Genomic DNA, 25,382 nt, shown 5'->3' with positions numbered 1-25,382 from the left:
TGTCATTTACCTACACGAGGGAAGAGAAAAAACATGTTTCTTAACAGTAAAAAAATAAACAATTTTTTTACCTCTCAAAAATCCGGAGTAATCACAAATCCGTGGTCTGTAAATCCCCAAGAACCCCGGACTGGAGAGAGTTTACTGTATTTGTTAGAACTAATAGCATGTGTTTGTTCCGCAGAGGGATCAGCTTGTTACATAGCTGGAGGTCAGTGGGTCAGTTTAGCATGCTTGTATTCAATCGTTAATAATATTCTTGTAATTAATTTTGTATTTAGATATTTAAGCCAGAAAAGCAGTTTAGCTAGATTTGTACTGGTTTTCACTTTGTTTGATGGGGTATTATTAGTGTAAATGCATCTTTCAGTATTTTTTTTTTTTTTACTTCAAGATTATCTTAATGCCTAGAGTTTACATTTAAATTATTTAGAAGATTTTAATTATTATTCTAGAACACAGTGTATTGTTTTAATGAAAGAAAAAATACAAGAATATTGCACAAATTGGCAGCGCCAATTTTTTCCTGATCCTTTTCAGTACAAAGACACTCTGGTGCATCCTGTGTGTATTTATTGAGGGGGAAATTGGCTGATGTCCTGTCCAGACTCCCTTGTATAGCTACAATGCCTAGAAACAATATCCTAATAACCTAAATACTGCTTAATTTTTTTTCTTACTTAATAAATATAAGAAAAAATATAGGAATTGCTTGACATGTCATGTCTATGGGAATGTATAAAATAAATAATGTTAAATTAGTAATTCAGAATATCTGAATTTTTTTTATTACTATTTGTTTTATTTCAAAGTGATGTGTATGTAAAACTATATATATGTGTGTATTAGGCATGTGCGAAGCTTCGATAGTACAAACGAATTCAAAGTTTTTTTAATATTCGATAACACTTCGAAACGATATGAACTATTCGCATTAAATGAAGCTTCGTATCATTCACGTCTTTACGTCGCACGTACAATTTTTTTTCTGTTAACTTTGGAAGATCGACCTCTTGCATAAGTGTGACTTCATAATCGATTAATCTAAAGAGTTACATAACATATTGCAGCTTATTAATTTCATCTAACGAAATTATAAATGTATAAAGGCGCAGAGGGATCATCACAATCTAGAGAAATACCGTCAAAAGGAAAAAACGTAGTGCAATATGGAATTTTTTTTCACAGATGTTGGTGATTGTTCCGCACAATTCGATAAATGCAAACGATTGTTCAAATGCCCGCGTGGTAGGTTATGTTACAAAGATAATTGTATTGTTTTGATAAATTTGTAGGTCGTACACAGCGATATAAAATATTATATGCGTGGTAATAACTGTTCTCCGATTGTAATGCAATATCCAGCAGTAAAAAAGACAAAGTAAAACGCAATTATGTCACTTTGCGACCACTCTTGAAATGTATTTATTTTCGTTCGTTTTCTTATGCCTTCAAACTAATAACGTTTCATGTTGACTACTTTTAGACATGATTTTCGTCGTTAACTTCGTTTGACGCCATGATGAAGCCATGATGAAGTAATTTGCTATAAAAGAGTGTTAATGTTTGTGAAATAGATTGATATTGTTTAGATAGCGAATTTGGAAATTTTATTATCTTTCTACAATACCGAATTTCCCCCAAAACACGTATCGCAATTATCGCTAGTTTTAAATTTTTTTGTGTAGTATTTTGATGTGGATGAAAAAATTGCAAATATTATTAGACTTTAGTGATCTGTGAAATTACTAATTATTCTAATTTTGGTGTTTTTCTAATACGGTTAGAGCTAATCAAAAAAAAAATACAGAAAATGGTATTTTTGAGTAGACTACTATTTGTCTTAAAAACCACAATAAGTATTTTTAATGTTGCTAACCTAATCTAACAATCAATGGATGCCAACTGACAGTATTTTAATTTGTAGCTAAGCTTACCTAACCAATGGTTCCAGCATTTAAATAATAGGGCCTATTTTATATGTAGTTAACACCCTAACCACCCATTCAAATGATTTAGAATAACTTAAATGTAGCTAAGCTAGCCTAGCCTAGCCTAGCCTAACCTAACCTAACCTAATCAACTGTTAAAACTAGAAACAATTGATTAACAACTTGAAATACTGCAATGCAGTTTACCAGAGTCATCAAATAAAATGAGAGAAACTCAAAAATAAAATTTCTATAAAGTTGTTTTTCAGAAGAATAACTATTTTAGAGTATTGCACTATTTTTGATTGCCATCTGAGGGCAGTTTCGTTATTACAGATGATTTCCATTTAAAACATGAGAACAGTTGAATGCCCTGTGTTTAAATATTTAAAATATCACTTTCTATTTTAAAAACACATCTAGTACATTTTATATGTTATCCTGATTGTACAAAATAAATCATTTTCTCAAGAAAATGAGTAAGACATAAAAAAAAAAAATATTTCTTGGACGGACTACGACGACACTCCTGAACCATTTGGGGGCCAAACACACTGTGTTGTACAAGGAGCTATTGAAAGATAAAGAAAAAATTCAGAAACTTCTGCAAAGAAAAAACCACAATTTCTACAGTCTACTTTATCGAATATGTTCAGAAGTACGCAGAAGATGTCACCAACCGATCCTAAAGTACAAAGTATTACAAAACAAAATGCCAAAATGTTGGCAACATAACTTTTGCCTTATGAGTTTGTAGAAGGGCGTGGGTTTCAAGATTTAATGGGACACAAACATGTTGCACCTACATATACAGTACCATGCAAAACTACTTTCTCTGAACATTACATCGCAGCACTTTATTAGAAAGAAAGAAAGAAAGAAAGAAAGAAAGAAAAAAACCTCAAGGAAATGCTTGTACAAGATTTACATCTGATAGCTGGACTTCGTGTTCATCGGACAGTTACATCAGACTTACCTGCAATTATCTCCGACCCGACTTTACTTCTGTGTCATTTACAATGAGCAACACTGTTGTAAATGAATCCCATACAAGTGTTCATGTGGCTGCTACCCTACAAAATGTTCTCATTGACTGGAGAATCGACCCAGCAGTGTCGCCTATACCACTATTCTGTATCACTGACGATGCTCATAATTCCAGACAGGATTCTGCATAATTATTTAGAGATGGTTCAAGATAATGTTTTGCTCATACCCTTCAAATTTCAATTGAAAACAGCAAGAATGATTGCCCAGGTACAACCACACTTCTTAGTAAGGCCAGGAGTATAGTTGGTCATTACCGAAGAAGCACTCATGCTAGGAAGCACTCCAGGAGCAGTTGAATATGCCTAAACTAGAGGTAATTCAGCATGTTGATACACATTGGTGCTCAGAGTACCAAATGTTCAAGATACTGCTGGAAATGAAACCTGCTCTTGTTCCCGACCACGTGAACTCTAGTGATACAGACATGCTGATCGCAGTGGAATGGAAACTTGCTGAGAACTTTGTTCAAGTTTTACAACCACTTGCAGAGGCGACAGAAGAAATGAGTGGTAACAGTTACCCAACATTGTCTATTATCATTCCAGTACTTCACTGTCTTCTTTGTAACCTCGAATCGCACATCGCTGCCAAAAAAGATGGAGTGACACTTGCAAGAGCATTGCATAAAAACGTAAGTCGAGATCCCAGATTTAAAGGTGTTCTTCTATCAAGAATGGAATCACAAGTCATTCTTTTGTCGGAAATTAAAAGTATAAAAACGGATTCCATTAATGCAGTTAAAGAAGTTCAATCTAACATTTCTAACTCTGCACCAATGTCTTCTTTATGGCCTTATGGGCTATCTTCGACAGTATTCCAACGCAAGACAATAAAGATTATGATGAAGGAGAAGAAAAGGTACGACAGTACTTAAAAGAACCCCGCATCAGCAGACATGAAAATCCATTGTAATGGTGGAAAAATTAAGGCACAAAGTACCGATATTTATCCTAAGTAGCGCAAAAGTATCTGGAGGTTCCTGCTCCACAAGTAAATTCAGAGCGTCTCTTTTCAGCAGCTGGGAATGTTGTTTCAGCACGAAGAGAAAACTTGCTTCCTCAGCATGTAGAGCAATTGGTGTTTTTACATGCCAACTTAAAATAAAAGCTAAACTGCTGAGATGCTATAACTAGAACCTAGTGTTTAAATGTTTTATATACTAAAAGATTTAAGTGGGGTTTTGTGTGTATATTTTTAAATAGTTTTTGTTTTTTGTTCTTGCCCCAAATGGACATGGGAGTTCAATAATTTTTCCCGGTTTAGTATAAAGTTAATTATACTTAAAGAATGGACATTTTTTGAAGGCCCAAAAGAACAGTACTTAAATTTATGTTGAGTTTATAAAACTATAATTAAATTTTACATATAAGAATTTTTTTTTTCAAAATAGTTGGTTTCGTGTTGAAGCGTTAGGATCGCCGCTTCTTTCAAACTCCGCGCGTCTGCGCGGGCGGCGGCTCGTCGTCCCCTTCTTCCTTCCCCCTCCTAGTGTATGCCTGCTTGCTTCTCGCCTCCCCTCTCCTCCTCCGTTCGGCGCATGCGCGCTGCGCGGCACATATGTTATAAAAGCAGACGTTTTCAATTTATTCGGTCTTGTTCTCCTAGTATTAACTAGCTTGCCTGACCTCATTTAGAGCTCGAGTGGTTGTTAGCCAGCATGTAGTCAGTCAGTTAGACTTTAACTTTGTACGACGTGCGCGACCTCGGGGGAAAGAAAATGTAAGTTGGAGTGAGGCGGTGGCCCTTGCCATAATGTAAACGTTTCTTGAATTTTGTGTGTTTTGTCTAAATTCCCTTTCGATCTCCACCTGGAAAATTACTTTTGGAAATCATGTAAATTAATTTAATTTAACTTCACTTGTTTGTAACTGTTCTCCCCTGAGTCGTCGACGTATGTAAAACGTAACGTAAGATAATGTAACTTACTTTTTGTAACACACGTAATCCACATAAGGCAGTGGGTTTTCCCTGCGTTTTGACAATCTTGTAATTTGGCCGTTTCAATGCGTCTACCGCGCATGTTTTGTACCACGATGCGCCGGCGTAAAATCTCACCTTTTTTGTAGCCTTGATAATGACACATTCTCTTTTGCTGTGTGTGTTAAGCACTTGGTTTATTTGTTACGTAAATGATTACCTTGTTATTTATTTTTGTTAAGTTTTATTAAAACTTTATTATTGTTTCAAACTTGTTGTGTTACAAATACCAGTTCGCAATCCTTGCCATGCTATGGCGTCCCACCCCGTCCTTATGCCTGTAGGCATTACAATGTTTTTAAATAAAACAGATTAAAACTGCAGTTTTTTTATGTGGGACACTTTATTAATAGGTTTGGGAAGTTGAGATAAAAAAAATGCAACTATTCGCATTCGATTCGACTTCGCACAAATAGTTACTATTCGCTTCGCAATTTGATTCGCAACGAAAATTTAACATTCGCACATGCCTAGTGTGTATGTGTATGTAAAACTGTGTACATGTAAAACTGTATATATAAACTGTAAATATGTAAATGACCTGTTCCATAGCCTTATGGTTTCTACTAAAAGAAGGCTCAATGGAATACAAATAAATTAAAAAAAAATATGGAAATTTTATAATTTTTTTTTACTGGTCAATCAGAAAGAGCTTTATGTTTTGTATGTTTGTTTTTACAGAAACAAGAAACACCTGGATGTAAGCACAATGTACTGAATGTGATATTGAGTTCTTGTACGAGGAAGCTGTGTTGTGATTGGTCGGTGAGTTCATGCGTGGTGGTAGGCTGATGCGCCATCTCACCAGTTCTCTGCTCAATGTGGACTGCGTAGGTCCCAAGTGGCAGTGGCTCACACCATTAAACACTAATGTTTGAAGTGACAAAGTTTACGGCTGTGGTCCGGGCCTCGTCGTTTATGAACCTCATTTCGGACATGCTTAATTAGCGTTTCAGTGACCACATTTGAAGGCATTCGATCCACGATGGGGCTTAAGTAAACTTAGGCCGCCATCCCAAGGATGTGTCTGTCCTTGGTTTGTACTGTTGAAGCGAAGCAACTGCGGGACTTATTTGCAAGATATAATGTGTATGTAAACTACCAAACAGTTTGTCACAATCAAAATTCACTAAATTTCTTCATGCATACCCCACAACATACATGCATACACCACAGCTAGTTGCTGCAGAATGCTACTGGTATAGAGTATGGCAGGCCAGTACCTGGGGTAGTGGAGTGCTCTTCTATAGTTATCTCCTCCTTCACTTGCTGGCACAGACCGGTACAGGAACACTGCAACACACACAACCCTGTCACCTCGGCTCACTAACCTACATGAGGTGTGCACTACAAACATAGGGTCAAGTTCTTGTTACATGCAGTGAGACTGTTGGGATTTTTAATATATCACTCAGTGCCAGATGATGTTGATCTTTCCTAAAGAGCTATAACAAAGGGAATTATAGTAAAAAAATTAAGGCCATTCAATTAAAAAATATTATTCCTGTCGTAAGTCCGGCAGAGTACAAACACTAGATATTCCCACCCTCTCTATCAGCCAATCCAAGCACCAACAAGTGGTAATCTTCATTCTAGTTTTCTCTAATTAGAAACAATACAATAACTAAACACAATTTATGTAGAAAACAATACACGTAGAACAAAAATTATTTTTACTATGGAAGGAGAAATAATATTGATGATTTCAATTTAAACATGTTAATTTGATAATATTTTGTTTTATATCTTGCACATGTTTGTAACAACCCAGGCAACTGCTCTTCCCACTTTCTAAATAAGGTTCTTTATGATTTATTGTGTTTTTATAAGCAGAGATGATATATGGTTAGTTTAGCTGGTAAGAAGAAAATACCCGCAGCTCTATTGGGCAATCGTTAGCTGCTATGTTACAATGTATTAGTTTCCACGGTCGGAAGATGTCTACCTAATGACTTGTGAATTTTCTTAAAGGAAAAATAACGAACTGTTAAAATCAATTTTGTCCAAGAAACATATCAGCAATCAACCATGACAGTGACTTTTATTTTGGGAACATAAATATTTTGTTTCAAACAATCAACAAAACTTCAAGTGTTTATGCATGTGGACTCTAGACCAATGATGAGCTAGCCGGAGGTCTGGAGTGTTATATGGCCACATGGAAGCAACTACAGTGCACAGTGCCGGCTCCGAGCTGGGAGAGAGAGAGCGAGATGCTGTCTCGCTGCCAGACACCCGCCTGATTGGTAGGCACTATGCTGCAGACAGCTCGGGGACTTAGAGTTTATTCACTATTGGACTTTGGATCTAAGTTGAAGGTGTAGTTAATGGTTGGTGTGAAACACAGTTAGGACCAGGGCTGCCACTCATGGGTTTTTCCACCCAGATCTGGGTTTTTCCGATGGATTCTGGGTTTTTAAATAATGAATTCCAACAATTCTAGGTTTTTTATAATTTTAATTATTTTTATACGTAAAACAATTTATGTTAATTTTTGGCGTTAATTTTTCGACAAATCATGTATCAATAATTGTTTGTCATTAGTTAATGCTAGGTTTTTATTGCTCACACTACACCCACAAGGTAGTGTTTTGTTATTTATTACAGTTCTATGGTCTCTGCATAACCTAAAATAAGCAGTTTTCTGAAGTGTTATGGCATTTACAGTAATACAATTTCCATCATGTGTGACTTGAATTCACCACCAGCAAAAAAAAAAGTGGTACAGCCAACATTTTAAACAAGAATGGTTATAAGATAAAGATCTGAAGGAATGGCTCCGTGAGGATACCAATAATAAAGGTAGTAGCTACTGTATCTGTTGCAATATCTGTTTGAAAAATGCAAACAAGTCTATGCTTTTCGCACACAAAAATACATATAAACACAAAACTAGTTTTCAAGAAGCTAAGTCAAATATTAAATTAGACACATTCTTCAAAGTAAGAGAATCATCGGTTGATGAAAAGGTTGCAATAGCAGAGTTGTTATTTGCTGGCTATTTTGCTGAACACCACGTACCTTTTGCTCATGCAGACCACTTGTTTGAAGTTTGCAAAAAAAAAAAAGCATTTCCTGATAGTAAGATAGCTGAGAAAGTTTCAGTGAAAAAAACCAAAGATTTCTAAACTGATCCAGGATGGAATTGCACATCATGCGAAGCAAGATATTGCAACAGTATGTCAAAATCAAAAGTTTTCTGTTATAATAATTGATGAAAGTACTGACATTTCAGTTACACAAATTTTGGCAATAGTTTTGAGATTTTTTGACCTGCACAAACTAGATGTTGTAGATGTACTTTTTGATACAGTTTCAGTCGAAAACGGATCGGCTGAGGGTTTGTATGCTTTTCTTAAGTCTCGTCTTAAAGAAAGAAAAAAAAATCCCACTAGGTGATATTGTTGGCTTTGGCAGTGACAACTGTTGTACTATGATGGGCATTAAAAGTGGCTTTCAAACATTAATCAAATCTGATATTCCATCAATTTTTGTGATGGGATGTGTGTGTCATTCTTTTGCTCTGTACTCTAGCCATGCTATCAAGGTGCTGCCTTCTTTTTTGGAGGCATTTCTAAAATATTTGATATCTTATTTTTCTCGTAGTAGCAAAAGACTAAATAATTTCAAGTTGGTTCAAGATGCAGTCAATTCACCACAGCATAAGATTCCGAAGTTATCACAAACAAGGTGGCTCTTCCGAGAAAATGAAATTGGCATCATTTTAGAGCAGTGGGATGCTTTATCTCTTTACTTTCAGTCAGAAACTAAGGCAGACAAAGTTGACGGGGCAAAAAAAAAATGATAACTTAATGAACCGTGCAACAAAGCACATGCTGCTATTTGTACAGTATATACTGCACAAGGTAAATACTTTGAACACTGAATTTCAGTGTGAATGTTCCAGGCTTCACATTCTTCACACAAGAATTTCAACAGAATACATGGATATTTTGAGTTGTTTTGTTAAAAAAGAAGTTATCCTTGCTCATAGTTTAATAGAAATAGACCCAACTGATAGAAATATTCACAAAACTGTTGACAGTGTTTACCATGGTGGCAGGGCCATGGCACATCTAGCCAAAGAACCTTTGCATGATTCCATTTCTACGAATTGGTTCAAAACCGATTGTGTGAATTTTCTTGTTGAACTCTGTGTGCAGATTAAAAAAAGATTTCCTCTCAAATACAATAGTGTTATTGCAAGCTTGAAAGTACATACTTGATCCGGTAATAGCAAAGGATCTTACAGTTTCACCAGCCTCCATTTGTCATTTAGCACTAAGTTTTCCTACACTTATACCAGAAAACCAACTCAACGAACTGGATGATGAATTGCGATCGTTCCGCCTTTAAAAAGATTTAAACATCACTGCAAGAACCATTCCTGAGTATTGGTATACCCTACGGAACATAAAAGATGGCTTGGATGTGTCAAAGTACGGTTTACTGTCTGAATTTATGACAAACCTGACCATTCTTCCCCACTCTTCAGCTTCAGTGGAACGAGTGTTTTCTCAAGTAAATCATGTTAAGAACAGAACTACCAATAGTCTAAAAGAAAAAAACTGTAAAAACTAGATTACTCGCCAAACAAGCTATTGCAAGAAGTGATGCAACATGCAGCACCTGGAAACCTAACCCTGAGTTACTGAAGGATGTTATCAACGGCTCATGTCATCGGCATTATCTGAAGAGGCTTGAAGAACACAAAACCAATGCAACAATTAACATTCAAACCGATCTTGTAGAATCAGACTCTGAATAAAGACTAACGTACATGATGCAGTTTTATAAAAACAATTAGGTACCGGTTTAAAGAATGAAGTGATGGTGTTTGTTTTGTCATGTATATATTTGTAGGTTTTTTTTATATGTGCTGCTCCAATTTTCCAAGAATTATTTATATAGCCATTTTTCTGCAGTGTAATTTTCTTGTATTGGTTGTATAACCGTTTTCAGTCTTGTAAGGTAATTAATTGTTTTATATTAAAACCAGTTATGTTTATATTTTTGAATTTGTACGCAAACATTTTCAACGATAGCATTTTAGACGCATCTGGGTTTTTTTTACCCATGTGTCTGGGTTTTTTTTGTAGATTATCTAGGTTTTTCATGAATATCAGAGTGGCAGCCCTGGTTAGGACTTGTGTTTTCGTCGAGTGAACAATTGCTCCACGAGTTGGTGCCTGAAACTCGCCTGCTGATTGCCTAGAATATATGGCGAATGGAAATGTCTGCTTGTGTTTGGGACTGGCACGAGGCAAGGCCTGGCTGGTGGTGAGGCTGGGTGGGCTGGCACGGCGGAGAATGTACTTGAATATCCACGTTTCCCGACACTCCCGAACTTGACCGTTACCTGGCGCCTCTACTGTGCGACGGACGTTGCTGACAAAATATTACATCCTGTCTTGAATTTCCGCTGGGTTCTGTAATGAACGGGACAGAAGCTTAAACTAATAGATGAACCACAGCAGTTTGGTAAGTCGTTGAGCTGTGAAACTGACTGGCGGGGCTGAAGATGTGCCGACAACATGGTGTGGTGACTCATGCAGTGACTACGAACAAGCAGGTTGCTGTGCTGCTAGCCTTCGCTGCGACACTCGTGTATTAGCGCTCGCTCCAGTTATCTGGTAATATACAACCGCATGTTTCAGCAGTGATTTTAGTCATTCTGAACTATCACTTAGGGCCAAGCTTTTAATTAATATTGCCCCAAACTGGAGAACTTTAATGTTGCATGACTTAAATAAATATTTATAATTCATTAATATTTGAAATAATTTAATATTAATGTTGGTAACATATTTCAGTAGAAGAGGTCATCACCTCAAAGATCAGTTCGCCTCCCCTCCTCCCCCACTGCAGGGCTGTGATGTCTTGTGTTCCACTCCTGTTATGCTCGGTGCATGTGCTGTGGAGCTTGCGTGAGGCATAAATAAAGGTGACGGAAAAGCCTCCGCTGTCTTTCGGGTTTTAATTTGTAGTAAAAGGTCACTTACGTTGACCTCTGCAACTTGGATGGCCTAGTTCAACTTAAAGTTTACAGTTTGTTAGTATTTTCCATGGGTCGACATATGTGTGTGTTGCACTATGGTTTGCAGTACAGTAACATAATTTTACTTCATGTGATTTTTATTATATTTTCTATTTTATTTAGACCGCCACTACCTAAATTTAAAAGTATAAATTATTTGTTTTGAAGAATTAACGTTATATGTGTGCACTGAAGTCGACGAAGAACCACGAGGCCATGAAGGGAGTGTGTGCGTCCTAGTCGCCAGATTTTTGGTTTGTTTAACTTATTTTTGTTTCTTTTCATACTTTTCTTTAACAGCATTAATTTAATGCTTTCAGATCTTTTTGCTCTGATAACTGTAATGTCATGCAGGTTTTCTTGTGCCTGTTGCCATTCTCTTATGCTGCATGTACACGCTTGTTCATGACTTTAGATTCTAAAGAAGCTAGCATTTATCAAAGTAATCACGTCATGTTTTTTTTTAATTGATTACCTTAAAGCAGTACAAGCTTGTATAACTTTTTGATGTAGCTGTACTTTAGGTATAATTTTAAAAGTTCTGTAATATGATAAACCCAAAGTAAGAGTTGTAAATGCATGCATGCGTGGTAAATGTAAATTTATGTAATTTCTTTTAATATTTCCTAGAGACATTATGTTTCATATATTTAGTGGGTCATAAATGCTACAGACACAAAGAATATTAATGTGTTTGAAATTCACACTGCTTTGTATTTGCATTTGGCAGTTTTGTATTGGTTTAATTTTGCCATGATAATTTAATCCCATTACCATTACTTGTAATTTTTCCTTAGCCATGTAAATTTTCTTATAACATTTAAGCACATTGTATGTATGTTTTTGAATAAACTTAACCAAAATGTACCTATCTTGTTATTTTTATTAGTCATTTCTAAATAACTGTATAACACACATTTTCTGGTGCTCTGCACTGGGGGTACTAAAACCCACCCTGGTTTATAAACATGATTCTAATTTCTCACAGTATTGTAGCTGTCAGGACTTGTGTAGTCCCGGAACACTTGATAGTATTCTATCAAGGTTGTCTTTACAGTCAATTTTGTTAAAAGGTTATTTTGAAATGTTAAATGTTTTATGGACGAGCTTTGGCTGTATACAGTCTTTTGTTTTTTTTATGTTAAGTAAATTAAACTATATTAATTTTTCAGAACCACAATATGTAAATGTAATATTGTATGATACTTGCAGTGGTTCCTGTTTTGCGGCTGGCCACAACAGCTCTTCGGTTTGTTTCTCGTTGAATCATTTCTTTTGTATGTCATTCTATTATTTTTTTTTTATGTCATTCTATCTGTATTTTATACTTGTGTTCACAGAATACCAACGTGCTCACCCCATGACTTTATAAGAAAAGCACGCCAATAGAATATTGTTGCCATTTTTTTAATACTTTTTTGATCAGCTGTTCTAATGTTAAAATCAAACCTCAGTGTTTAGTAAATTTATATCACCCATATGCCTCATGTTATTTCTTAAAGTACGTGGTCACCTGCCATTTAGCTGGCATTTGTTATCAGTAATATTGCTCAACTAAAATACACTTTACCTGACTGCTGTTAACAAATAAAACTAGTGAATACCAGAGGATTAAATATATAAATATGAACTCATTAATAACTGATTTGAGAATACTTCATTTTAAAAAATTATTCACTTTTTCCGTGAAACAGATAGGATTTCACAGTATTTTGTGGTTCAGAAAATTATCTGGATCAATATATAGAGTAGAGGGTGTTGTAAAATAAGGAAAAAAAGAAACTGAATTGAAAGGTTAGTAGGTTAGGTAGTCAGGTTAGCTCCATAACTAAAAAAAAATTTATTCTTTCTTAATTTAATATTTTAAGAAACATTTTATGTATAATTACTGTAGCTGACCGGTAAAACCCCTTTCACTTTAGTATTACTGGTCATATTTCCCAGAAGCCACTAACTACACTACACATTACTTTCTCTTTCTCTATGTACCCTAACATATAAAAAAAATATAAGTGGGATTCTAATTCTCATTCTTACTATTAAAATTTGATATTCAAATTTGAGAATAACTTTGTATTTGTAATCAATTAAAAAAATAATAATAATATTCGCACAGGCCTAAAAATTAACTAAACAAATTTATAGTCTAAAAATTGTTGTAATTAAGATAGCAATTTTCTGTTCTATCTCGTCCCAAACACTTGTAACAGATAAACTATACTCCATGACCTACATATTTCATGCGTTGGTGACAAAAGAAAGAATGTGTTTGTTTACCTTTCCTGCAGGTTAAACATTTTGTTAACATTTCAGACACAGAAGTAATAAGTTACAAAAAGATACAAAAATACCTAAAATTGAAGAAATGATTTGAAGTCAGTTTCACATAAGTTTATGATGATGAGATTTACATTTTTTAAAGTTATTTTCCTGCTTACCACTTAAGTTATCAAGGCTCCAGACCTTCCCAACACGCTTGTGTGTACTTAATTAACACTTGTAAAAATAAGTTGGGCGCTGAAAATAATTTATGTTCCAAAATAAACGCTACTGGAATAACATTTCTCGGACACAAACTTATATTAACTGTTTTTTTTTTAATATTTCACAAAAACTCTGCGTCTTCAGACAAACCAAAGGACTCACATCCTCGGTACAACGACAAAATTAACTAGATCCTTGTTTGGACCTATATGATGATGACTGTGGCTAAACAATTCTAGTTCATAGTTCCAAAACAAGATAAAGGTTTATTATTAATGCAAAATTATCTCTTCAAACCATTCATATGTAATTTTGAGCCACCACCCGACATATGACCTCTCAGTACCTCGTACTGATGCCAACTGTCGAGGCTACGCACATCTGCGCACCACCTGAAGGAAGTGGCAGGTGCACCACCTATTCACCCAATCACAAACATACATGGAAAAATATCAGCCAATCACGGCGTGTGGCAACAGCACTTCTACTAACTTCTGAGACTTTTTCTCACTCATTCTGAACTCTGAATCTCTATAATTCTTCTTAAACCGACAAGCTATTACACTTGCTATTTAACAAAGAACCATGACAAAATAAAATATAAAATTCCGTTAACACGTATTAACTAATTAAAAAAAAAAGCAACCCCTCAAAAAATACATGAAAGCAAATAAAAACATGACTACACAAATAAACAAACAAGTAAAAAAAAAACTTCAAGGGGCTTATTCACTATAAAGCAAACATATTCTCTGAACACCTTAAAAAATACGAAACAATGCAAATTACAAGGAATAAACAATAGTCAACACTAAAATACTTCTTACAGAAATAACAAGCTACTATATAAATGAAAATAAACAACCCAACCATAGTACTGAATATGATCAGACAATGTAACTCGTTAATGAAACTGTGTAGCAAGTGGGGACGGCAGTAGCCTTGGTCGTTACAAGTTAATACTAAGCTATATCATGGACTAGTACATAAAGTAAAGACACTGAGATTGTGAGCATGTGGATTAGAAGGAATCCTACTGTAACAAAGTAACTAAGTGTATTCTTGGGACATCACTGAGGCAGATGTCGGCCCTGCAAGGTCGCTGCTGACAGCGTTCCCATTGGGCGGTGACAAGTGACCACCTCCCAATGACCAGACTGCAGGAAGCACACAGTGAATGGCTGCATCCTCCGGGACTGCAGAACCATCCAGCCACGAGTGGAACAACTGGCTGGGCGACAGACACGGGAGTCCCTGGTCTCTTTCAAGTTGTGTGAAGTTATGAATTAATGGTGTCATATTTATTATCATGTCCACAAAGTGTTCTGGAATCTCTCATGCTTGTGTTCTTAGTCACGTCTGCACTCACCAGTTCGTTCAACTCCTCCGTGATTGGCTCCTGCTTCACACAGACGTCTCCATCTGCCGGCTGAAACAACACACCAATTAGCACATGGAGGAGCAGACACCTGCATGTTATTAGGAAATACAGCAACTAATGCTATCAGTAGTGTTTGGCTGGATTATAAATGGTGAATATAGTAATAAAACTGAATAAAATCATAATGCAAGAACAACACTACATAAGGAAAAATTTATGTACAAATAAGAAACAAGATTTAGCTCAGAAACACATTATTATGTAAACATTCTCTTATGCTAATATTTTTACAAATAAAAGATTTCCTTGTAAAATTTATTTAACAATATACCTCCTAGTAAAATAAAATTCATTTTATTTAAAATTATTTGCTATCACATATACAACAGTAAAAACAGACTAAAAAAAATATTTTCATAAAATCTTATTATCAACAGTTACATAAATAAGCCTTTAAAGGCTGTAATCTCATATATACTTTCCGAATACGTATATGCTAATAAAGTTAACATTTGCTTGGTGTTACGGCTGTATTTCTCTAAGCATGCCCGGTAGCTTAACCAGCACGTTTCATAGTTACTCTTCAAGATGATGATAATTTACAGAAAGTGATATACGAATTTTGTCAATAATTTGATGGGTTCCATTTAAAATATGTTTAAAGTTGTGAGGTAATCTTCCAGTGTGTTTTACTTTGTGACTGAAAGGAGTATAAATAATAAATTACTAATATGCGTTAAGAATTATTGTATTTAATAATGGGTGCCACAGAATATATATGAAATATTAGATAGTATAACCAATCTGACACTAATATGTTAATTCCTTAAACAAACTTAAATCATTAACTATATGTGTTTGTTGGTGAGATTCCTAACAACCCAGTGTTTTACTAAAACTGTTAACGTCGCAAATATGTTATATTTTAATTGGGTAATTTTCCTAACGTATATATAAAGTAGACACATCACTGGGGAGGGACATCACAAGATTCTCAGTCGGTAGAAGCTCGGAGTTCTTTTTCAGGACCACCAGGTAGTTCGCTCGTGGACTGCAGCTAGGAGGCGTGTGCTGAATTGAACTACTAGACTACGGCTTGCTATAGTTGTTCTGGAACTAGCCCTCCACCAATCCAGTCGGCTTCTGAAAAGTTGAAGTAGTAGGAACGGTCTCACCGAACAGAAGGCAGCTTAATCATCGGTCTAGACCAGTGGTTCCCAAACTTATTCAGCTGGCGACCCACCTTTCCTTATAGGAATACCTCCACGGTCCATCGGTCCATGGTGGAGTAAAAAAACCTTATTTGTATCATATCCCTTCCTTATGTATATATAATTTACCATCAAATATTGCTATATATATATAATACTTTTTTTTGAAGATACCAATTGATTATTGATAAACAATTTGTGTTCTGATTTGAAAATGGTTGTCAAAATATAAGCACTTTGTAGCAAAACAGTTGTTTATTTAACAATAGATATGTGTTTTTGCACACAATTCGATTTGTTTCAATTTTTCTCATCTTTTCTGATGGTTTAATTCGATTGTTTCTGATAGTTTTAGGATCGAGTCGCGACCCGCCTGTAGCCCTTCGGCGATCCACTGGTGGGTCGCGACCCACCGTTTGGGAACCGCTGGTCTAGACGATGGCTTGTCGACGACCCAGGTTGTAGTTCATTTCGGCAGGAACCATTCATCAAGACATCACATTGGCGGGTTGGAATAGATGAAAATTTTAATAAATATGCAAACCATGCATATCACAAGATAGAATCATCTTCTTAGAATATCTATTCGTCCATGTAAAACACCAAAATATGTAAGAACACACAAACTAGCACCAGGCCTTAGCTCATTTCACCATGGTAGACTATTACATTCTTTTTCCATCATACACGGCCATCTTTTTTTTAATATCCTTGTTGTAGCAACCCCAGGCGAAAAACAAAGAAGACTCAACACAGCAAAGACAGCGATGTGGATTTTGTTATTTTGTCTATGACATAATGCTTGGTTCATGAACTGTAATAAAACTGAATACTATCCCAAGGAAATGTGTAGATGATCAAATAGAAACAAGCCTAGGAGTTTGTATTAAATCAAAAAGTGTATCCTGGGTTGTTAGAACTCACTTACATTTAAATATCAACTTAATATTAATTACATAAAACATGAATAATAATAATGACACAAATAATAACTGTAAATACTCTGAGTAGTTACAAGGCTTTGCTCATGTGTGCTGAACCATTTGTAACTTCTGCATCTAAACATGCAGTAAGGGTTCAAAGAATAAAGTTATAGTTATAGAAAGTTAAAAGGATGTAAATTCTAAACCTAAACAAAAATTGGTGAAGAGTATTTCTTATCATTTAATTGTATGTGAAAAATTATACTTACAAAAATTGCTCATTCATATATATATTTTATTTTAATTATTGGAATTAATTTTATTTGACTATATGTATTAATTATCACATCATTTTTGTAAACCATGTATGTATTTAGTTAGGCTACATAATTAAAACTGAAGTTTGTAATATTAAAAATGTTGGTTGATTGTCCCTTGGTTGCTCCCGACGCACGGCACCGACTGTCTGCTCAGCACGGCCACCAATTGACAGACAGGCTTCACTCTAGGACTTTGCTGCGCCTGTGGTCGTACAGTTGCCATTAACAGCGCAGCCCCGACCGCAGGCGTGAAACTCTCGACAGTTCACTAATATATTGAATTGGGCAGCCGTCACCCAACACGTCTACACTCGCAGGTGCCCCAGTAATGACTAACATGGCGACCTGATGTCCTGGCTGGAGTCGTAGGCCAATCGCAGAGAACTTTACACATTCCACCAATGACAGAACACTTTTTGGCCGTGAAAACGGACCATAACTGCCCACACGAGACATCACTTGATTATTTTCCCATGCAAAAAATACATCTATCTCTCTCTCTCTCTCTCTAATGCTTATGTAACAGGCAAACCTACTGCATCATCCTGCCTTCTAACAACCATAGCAAAAAAAAAAAAAAAAAAGAGAAAGCACAAGAAAACTTAACTGAGAAAGCAAGATGCAACTAAAATTACTTCCATGCTTCATAAAAAAATTCATTAGAAATATTAAAAATGTTAAATTAATTGAAAGTATGCTCAAAATACATTTTTAAAATGCACTAATATCTCTTTAAAGAAAAAACAACTATAATTTACATAATGATAGAAAATCAACTAAGTGTTAATTTTTATTATAAAAGCATTATTAATTATTTAAGAAACTTATTCATAAATTGGGAAGGGTGAGTAACCTTGGTTGTAAAAGACCAAGCAATAGTTTCTGTTTGTCAACACAGATGTACCAAACTTCAATTGCAGGTTTGTTGAATTTATTTGAGCTCAGTAGTCTCTGGAAACTCTTATTTGTAAACTACTTAACTATAACAATTATAGGTTCTGAAAAATATCCACACAAAGCACTGTGCTCACCAGTTCATGTGTCAACTCCTCCTTGATTGGGAGAAAAACCGCTTCGAAAGGCTTCTGCTCTGAGCAGTCAACTTCACATGCTGCCTGTAACAACACCACACACCACCTGGCATGTCAGTACGCTGACTGGTAGTCTGTGTTATCCTGCAGCTAGACACTTCTATACCTTGGATATACATAGTTGAGATTATATGGCGGATAGTGACTGAATTAAATATAAACTAACTGCAAGTAATGCACACGATACCGAACACAAAAATTGTCATTATTAATAAGACTTAGTAAAATTGAGGAGTTCTGGGGAAAAAGGGCCCATAGTTCTATGGGCCCTTTTTCCCCAGAATGTTTTTAATTAACCGCCATGATGTCTTCTACCAGTGCACCAAATTTTATTTAGATATAGGAACACCAGAGTGATGGACATTTATTTATTTGCAACTATGTGTACTGTTATCTATGGGCCCTTTAATCACAGAACAATTTTGTTTTGTTTACTGTTTTTGTGGTGAGGTTATGAGTGTCTGTGTTTAGTATTGCTGTTGGTATGAAGTGTTGAATTATGTTGACAAATAACTGTGATGAAAGCCCAGGTGTATTCAAAAGGAAATTGGAAGGACGAAAGTCCGAAAAGAGAAATAGAAAGACTATCTGGTGAGGCGTACGTGAACACTGCTAACAATGAATTCCTGCTAAAACATTTTGTGTTGTTAGTGATTGCTGCAATGATAAGTGTCATGAAAAACTTAATGCTTGTGAACAAACTGAAGTTTTCAACACATTCCTTAAAAGTGGAAGTAAATGTCTGCAAGATTCTTTTCTTGCCAGTTGTATGAATGTGAAGGACGACACAACAAACTGTAAACATACTTCTGACGCTAAGGTGAAGCGAGTGTACACATGGGTGTACACTATCAAGGAAAGCGGTGTTGCTAAAGTGGTTTGCAGAAAATTCATTTTGCAGTTATTCTAGGTATCTGCAAAAAGAATTCGTGTCATTCAAGTTAAGCTGACTGTAAATGAAACATTTGAAGAAAAAAGAGGGTCACATGCTAACAGGCCTCATAAAATTAATGCAAATTGTTGGGACATGGCTATTTCCCACTTGCAAAGTATACCCGATAAAAAAAGTCACTATGAGCAACAAAAGTCAGAACGGTTGTATTTTAAAAGTGCCAAGATGACTGTTGTCGAACTGTATCGACTATTTCAGATTTATTTTTTTAAAAACTATAGGAAATAAATTAAAGATGTCCTACAAAACCTACTACGAATTCTTTCACACCCGTTGCAACTCCAGCTTCAGCAAGCCAAAATCAGATGTTTGTGACTTTAGTATTGAGTGTGAAACAAAACTTGCAAGCAACCCAAACGATGAAAGTTTACTGAAATACAGAGTCCATAAAAAGAAAGCAGAAACATATCAGAGGTTAAGAAATTAATACTGATCAAGATGCAAAAATGATCCAACAATACTCGTAATTGAATTTGATTATGCACAAAATTTGCCTATTCCTAAGTTGAACTGCACATCACAGTTTTATAAATGTTTGGTGGCTAGCAGTTCAGTTATGTTTTATGGAAAACAGCCATTATAAACTGCCAGAGAGAGTTACATATTAAAATTTTGACAATATTTCATACAAGACACACAAATCATTTCAACACCACACCATCTATCAAATCACACCCCGTAGTAAAACATGGTTTGTATCTCCTAACCTAAAAGGTTACAAAGAGGTGGTAAAACTTGCATACGGGTGATTCTACAACTATAGGATATCTCTGTATACCTAAAAATCAAAATGTAAAATACGTTTTAAAATTTCCAAAAAAATAATTTTAATACTTTAAGAGGTACATAATAATGGCATGGTATCAGCAAAGCTTAAATATTTTTATATGTTTTTGTTTTCATTTTTGTATACTTTCACAACCATGTAAATGACATTCATGAGCATGTGAATGATCAGATATACAGCAAATGCAAAATTAAATGCAATTTGAATGATTAAGAGTGAGCGACAGGCCGGAGACGGAAGTAGGAAATGACAAAATCGAGGAGGAGCCACGGAGGTCACGAAAAAGCCTAGCAAACAGTTCCAGAATATCCTCATAGATGGCACTGTCGTAGCTGAGTAGCTGCTGTCAATCAAGCAGGATTAGCTGCCGCCACTGTGTCTGCCTAGAGCGGTTGGGGTTGGCTTGGGCCGTTATGAAGAGCAAAATAGGGGGTGGGAGGGGGGAGGGGGGGAGCGATCTCATCCTGTGGCGTAGCTGGCATGTGTAAGGCGCAAGGAGTGTGTATGCGCGTCCGCTATTTTTGATCGTCAGTTGCTAGCGCGTGCAGTACATGCTCACGCGCATCAAAAAATCTGTCAACTCAACTCGCCATAAATCAAAAACCATTTAGTCAAACGACGTCCAAATTTGTCAGTATAATTGTGAACTGTTTGCCAACAATAATATCCATTAATCTTCTTAATGTAAATAATTTCATTTAAATATATATAATAAGCCTAGGAGGCCTTAAAAAACCTAACCGTGATTTGATTTTTAATTGCTAAGTATTTTAAATAAAGAAAAGATAATTTTTTCTGCATGCATAATATTGCTAAATTTATAGAAATAAAAATTGTATAAGTTTTAACATCTGTTCCAAAATGCTGCAATTTAAAACCAAAATATTGTTGAACACTTCTACAATGAGATATGGCAATTCCTCTTGTAAGGGTGCCAATACATGTTTTTTAACACCATATGTCTTGCTGACTCCTGCAATATGTGATGTCGACGAATCAAGAAAACCAATTCCTGACAAAAGAACTCTTCTTTTTCAGCTTCGTCTTCAGCGAATGGTGCGATATGGTAAACACTGCATCAAAACACAATCATAATAACACGAAATGGTTAATCGGGACATGACTAAGCTTCGAGGCGCGGCTAATAGTATAATATCGACCAACTTAGCAGCTTGGTACGCTGTTTATCATTAGTAACATTGATAATATTTACTCAGTCACTGAACTGTTCATTAGTGCTACATTCGTTTAGTCACGAACTATTTATTGGTTGACGCAAAAAAAAATCTCTTCCCACAAAATGTATTTTCCTCAATATAATAACTGTAATGCAAAGGGGCCGTTTTATAATTCTGCTGCTTTCAAAAATGTTCTGTGGTTATATCATTTCTTGAAAACTCATGCCAGTATTGCGCATCTGGCGAGACAGCTACAGGAATACAGAATTGTATGATCGATGCTATAGGACTTATTATAACAAAGCGTGGGCGAACTGAGCATTCAGACTAAGATTTGTAATGCTTTAAACAAATCGGTTGTTCTCGAGTGTAATTATTCCATCAAAAGCTGGCTTCATTTCGTGGAAGAAAAATCTACTTTACAAAAATTACGGACGCGAGCGTGATAACAGCATTTATTAAACATCAGTACGATATTCACCCATATACACCGTCTAAAACTTGGTTCCGATTGGAACAATATTTTTCAGAGCGAAAATTTGTACGAACACAAGTCATAGCCTCGATTGTATACACATGGTTCTTATACGTTCTTTGAATGTTTAATGCAATAGGGAATTTTGATTTAGTGAAGTCATTTGTACATAAGTCATTGCAGATTTTTTATTGTTAGTCATGTAAAAAACTCCGAAAATCAAATAAATAAATAAAATTATAAAAAAAAAATATAATTTCGAAAGAACAACAAGACATAGTCAGATGTATTCGAACACAGTCTGAACCAGCAAGGAAAATAAATAAATATGGACAATATAACGAAAACATCACAGGCAATATATTTAACCTCAAAAAAACAAGACAGCACAAGAATTCCGTCAAAGGAACTTAGTCAAGAAAAATAATGTATTGAACACAGACGAACACAGTGGACATACAGTGAGACAGATTGGATGCAGGCAGACAGAAAAACTGGACAAAACAGCAAACACATAAACACAACGATGAAAAAAAATACTATGACAACATGACGGCAGCACTAACAAACACAGAAGTTTTAAATGACAGTAGTTGCGACGCGACGTTTCAGGAACTGACATCTGTTCCCGCCATCAGGCACAAACAGACTGTTTGTGCCTGATGTATGATCAATAGTATTGCAACCAGGCACTATAAGACACTCACATTCGCGCTTATTGTATATTGTAATTTTTATGCTATTGTAAAAAAAAATTATTTTGTACATTTTATGCTAATTCTGTTAAATATTTTCGTTTTGGTGCTTACTGTTCATTTGTTCTGGCGTATGTTTAGTTAGCAGTGTATAGATTAATATAGAGAAAGTGTTTTGTGGTTGGAATCTTCATAGAGACGCGGTTTCTTTAACGTTAACTAGGGTCTATTTTCTTTAAATTTCCATTAACGTATTTTTATTAAATAACCAGTTATATAAAAAGTTTTAATTGTAATTTTTTGCAATTTAAATTGTTGTAGTGTTATTTGAAAGCAGTGTACTTCACCAGTGTTCAGGCCATATGCACTTATTTCAGATGAAAACCAAGATAATTATTTTTTCCAAATAAATGACAAACTGTCGTTGAAATTAATAGTGTAGTTAGGATGATTATATAAAACAATAGAGACTTCATTAACACGTGCATTACAACTATGCCATAATAACAAATTCCGTGACATCACGTGTGTGGTATTAATTTTACGAAAATACAGCAGTACGCATTCAGAAATGTTAATAAATTTAACTAAAATACACGTATACTAAAATAGTTGCAGCAAAGTCTTAGCATCGTTAACGAAGTACCTATTTAGTTACGAGCCGTTTTCTGGGCACAGGAGTTGTACATTTAATTTTAAGTATGTACCTAAGTACTTATTTATGAAACGGCTATGCAAGTAATGATTAGGCCCGTTTGACCATGACACACAAACGTATATGTATCACGAAAAGGGAAACGTAAAACACTCTCGTTCTACATTCACACGTAAGTGTACACATATTCGCATCCGCAAGCGTAAGAGAGATGGAGAAATGGGCAATGCCGAACTCTTGTGCATGCGTTCTTCCATGCAGCTAATAGCAATTCACTATTTTATCACTACGTATGCCATGTACATGTCCATTTTATTCTTATTTTTTGTATAGTCATTTTAGGGTCCGCGGCGGTCGAGGGGTCAGACCCCTCGCCACCCACCAAAGCGATCTGGGTTCGATCCCAGCGGGGCAGAAGCCCGGAATTTCGCATGTAGGAATCGTTCCGATTTCGTGGTTGGCGGGGTTTCTCGGGGATCTCTTGTTTCCACCGCCCCGCTCATTCAAGTGCTTCGCCATTGCAGGGCTTCATTGCTTTCATCCCTTAGGGCACGCAGATGTTTACAGGCGCCCAATAACAAGTCTGCACTCGGGGTACGATACACTACCCTCAGGTACCTTCCCCATACGATATTTATGTATTTGCTAGATGTTTCCGCTTTATTATTTAAGACGTCATTTCTGCTGTCTGGAATATCAAAAAAGTCTAGTTTGGTGAACACCTCTCTTTCGGGAATACCAGTTTCGAACGGCCAAAAAAAGGCGGGGTAACAACGATGGCTCAAGTGAAAAAAAAAATGTCAATAAACAAACAGAAGTATATTTGCGGCACACTTTTAACGAATGGAAATATTTAGTTTTAGAGCTAGATTAAGCGCGAAATTCCAATAAGTAATGCCTTCGGCATGTCGGTTAATCTACATACATTGTGACTTTAAAACCGGTGGATGTAGCAATGATTTTATGAAATGTAGGTTGTCTACCTTGTTTGTTGTGTGCTAATTCATACAATTTTATGTTTTTATACAGTATGATATATAAAACTTATTTCTTTAAAACCAAAAGTGACATTTCAGTACATTGATAAATTTACCGTGAAACACAGACAAGCTAATTGTTTAAGTTTTATCAAAACGAAGCCGAATGTGTTGTGTATAAATGCATTCCGAGATGTAAAAATTACAGTAAGTGATTAATCATACATTAGCGTACGTGTGGTACGATATTTGACATATATTTTTATAAGTGCCCAGACGCGCGAGAGTAACAAGCACCCAATCAGTTACGTGAATATGAGATGCAGTGATATGCAATACAACCAGTCACGAAATCTATTCGCGAAATTCAGGCGTTTCTAATTATAAGCCGTTTGACTAGTTAAATGCATCAAACAGAAATCGTCATGCACAATTCAACGTAAACTAAACACAAAAACCGATGCATGTTTAAAATTTCACGTTTGAGCTTGTTTACAATGATGTTGCGTGACGTCAGTATTTTTTACGCTTATTGGCGCAAGTTTTGTTATGTTTCCGTGAAATCCGTACACTGTAGAACGAGCTGACGGAGTACCGTAAATGGTCGTCTTGCGTTTACGAGATGCGTTTCCGTTTGATTACGTTTCCATGTCATTACATAACGGGCTTTAATGATAACAAGGTTTACTGTCACTGGCCATGAAGGCGTACTGAGAGTAGGGAGGCAGATGTGTGAGATAAACCAAATTGTAAGTGAACAGGGAAAAATGTGGTAACGTTAATAAAAATTAATGTTAAATAATTCAATATGATTACTAATTATCTCTTTGAACATAGAAGCTGTTGATGCAAGTTTCTTTCAGCTGGCACAAGGAACTTGAACGATAGCACTGATACACTCTGCACTTCCATGGTTCAGTGGTCAGAAAGAGGCAGGTAACAATACACTGCCCCATTTCCTGATCTTGAAGAGAGATAAGCGGCTTACCGCGGTCTCGCCAGTCCCCACTACGAGCAGGTAATACCTGGTTCAGGGAAGTTCCCGCTGCTCAATCCTTAGCAGCACTGTTCAGCGCTCTTCAGCGCGTATTATTTTTAAACGGCTGCGTGTAAAATTCCAAAAACAACGCGAAATTGGACTTTCAACTAACCTTCGATTAGTTTCCAGGCAGTGCACAGACATGTTAGGTATCAAACGATGCAGAATTCTTTCTACTGTATAATAGTTTAACTTCCATTTTGATTCGTCGAATACGAA

At 35.8% G+C, this 25,382-nt stretch overlaps 1 protein-coding gene across 2 annotated transcripts in view; it reads right to left on the bottom strand.

Annotated features, from left to right (window-relative positions):
* LOC134536589 (gastrula zinc finger protein XlCGF57.1-like) overlaps positions 1-25,382 on the bottom strand; it is a 331,362-nt gene that overhangs the window by 42,941 nt on the left and 263,039 nt on the right. Inside the window, exons 2-4 of one of the 2 annotated variants that reach the window (XM_063376347.1) lie at positions 18,346-18,429; positions 14,849-14,908; positions 6,182-6,251 (exon numbers count right to left, since the gene is read on the bottom strand). In XM_063376347.1, coding sequence (XP_063232417.1) covers positions 6,182-6,251; positions 14,849-14,908; positions 18,346-18,429 — 214 coding nt within the window. Of the gene's footprint in view, positions 1-6,181; positions 6,252-14,848; positions 14,909-18,345; positions 18,430-25,382 lie in introns of those variants that run through there. The other variant, XM_063376354.1, reaches the window with a different exon arrangement.

Source organism: Bacillus rossius, chromosome 11, assembly GCF_032445375.1.
Source record: "Bacillus rossius redtenbacheri isolate Brsri chromosome 11, Brsri_v3, whole genome shotgun sequence".
Classification (NCBI taxonomy): Eukaryota; Metazoa; Arthropoda; class Insecta; order Phasmatodea; family Bacillidae; genus Bacillus; species Bacillus rossius.
This window is presented reverse-complemented; position numbering and strand designations above follow the sequence as displayed.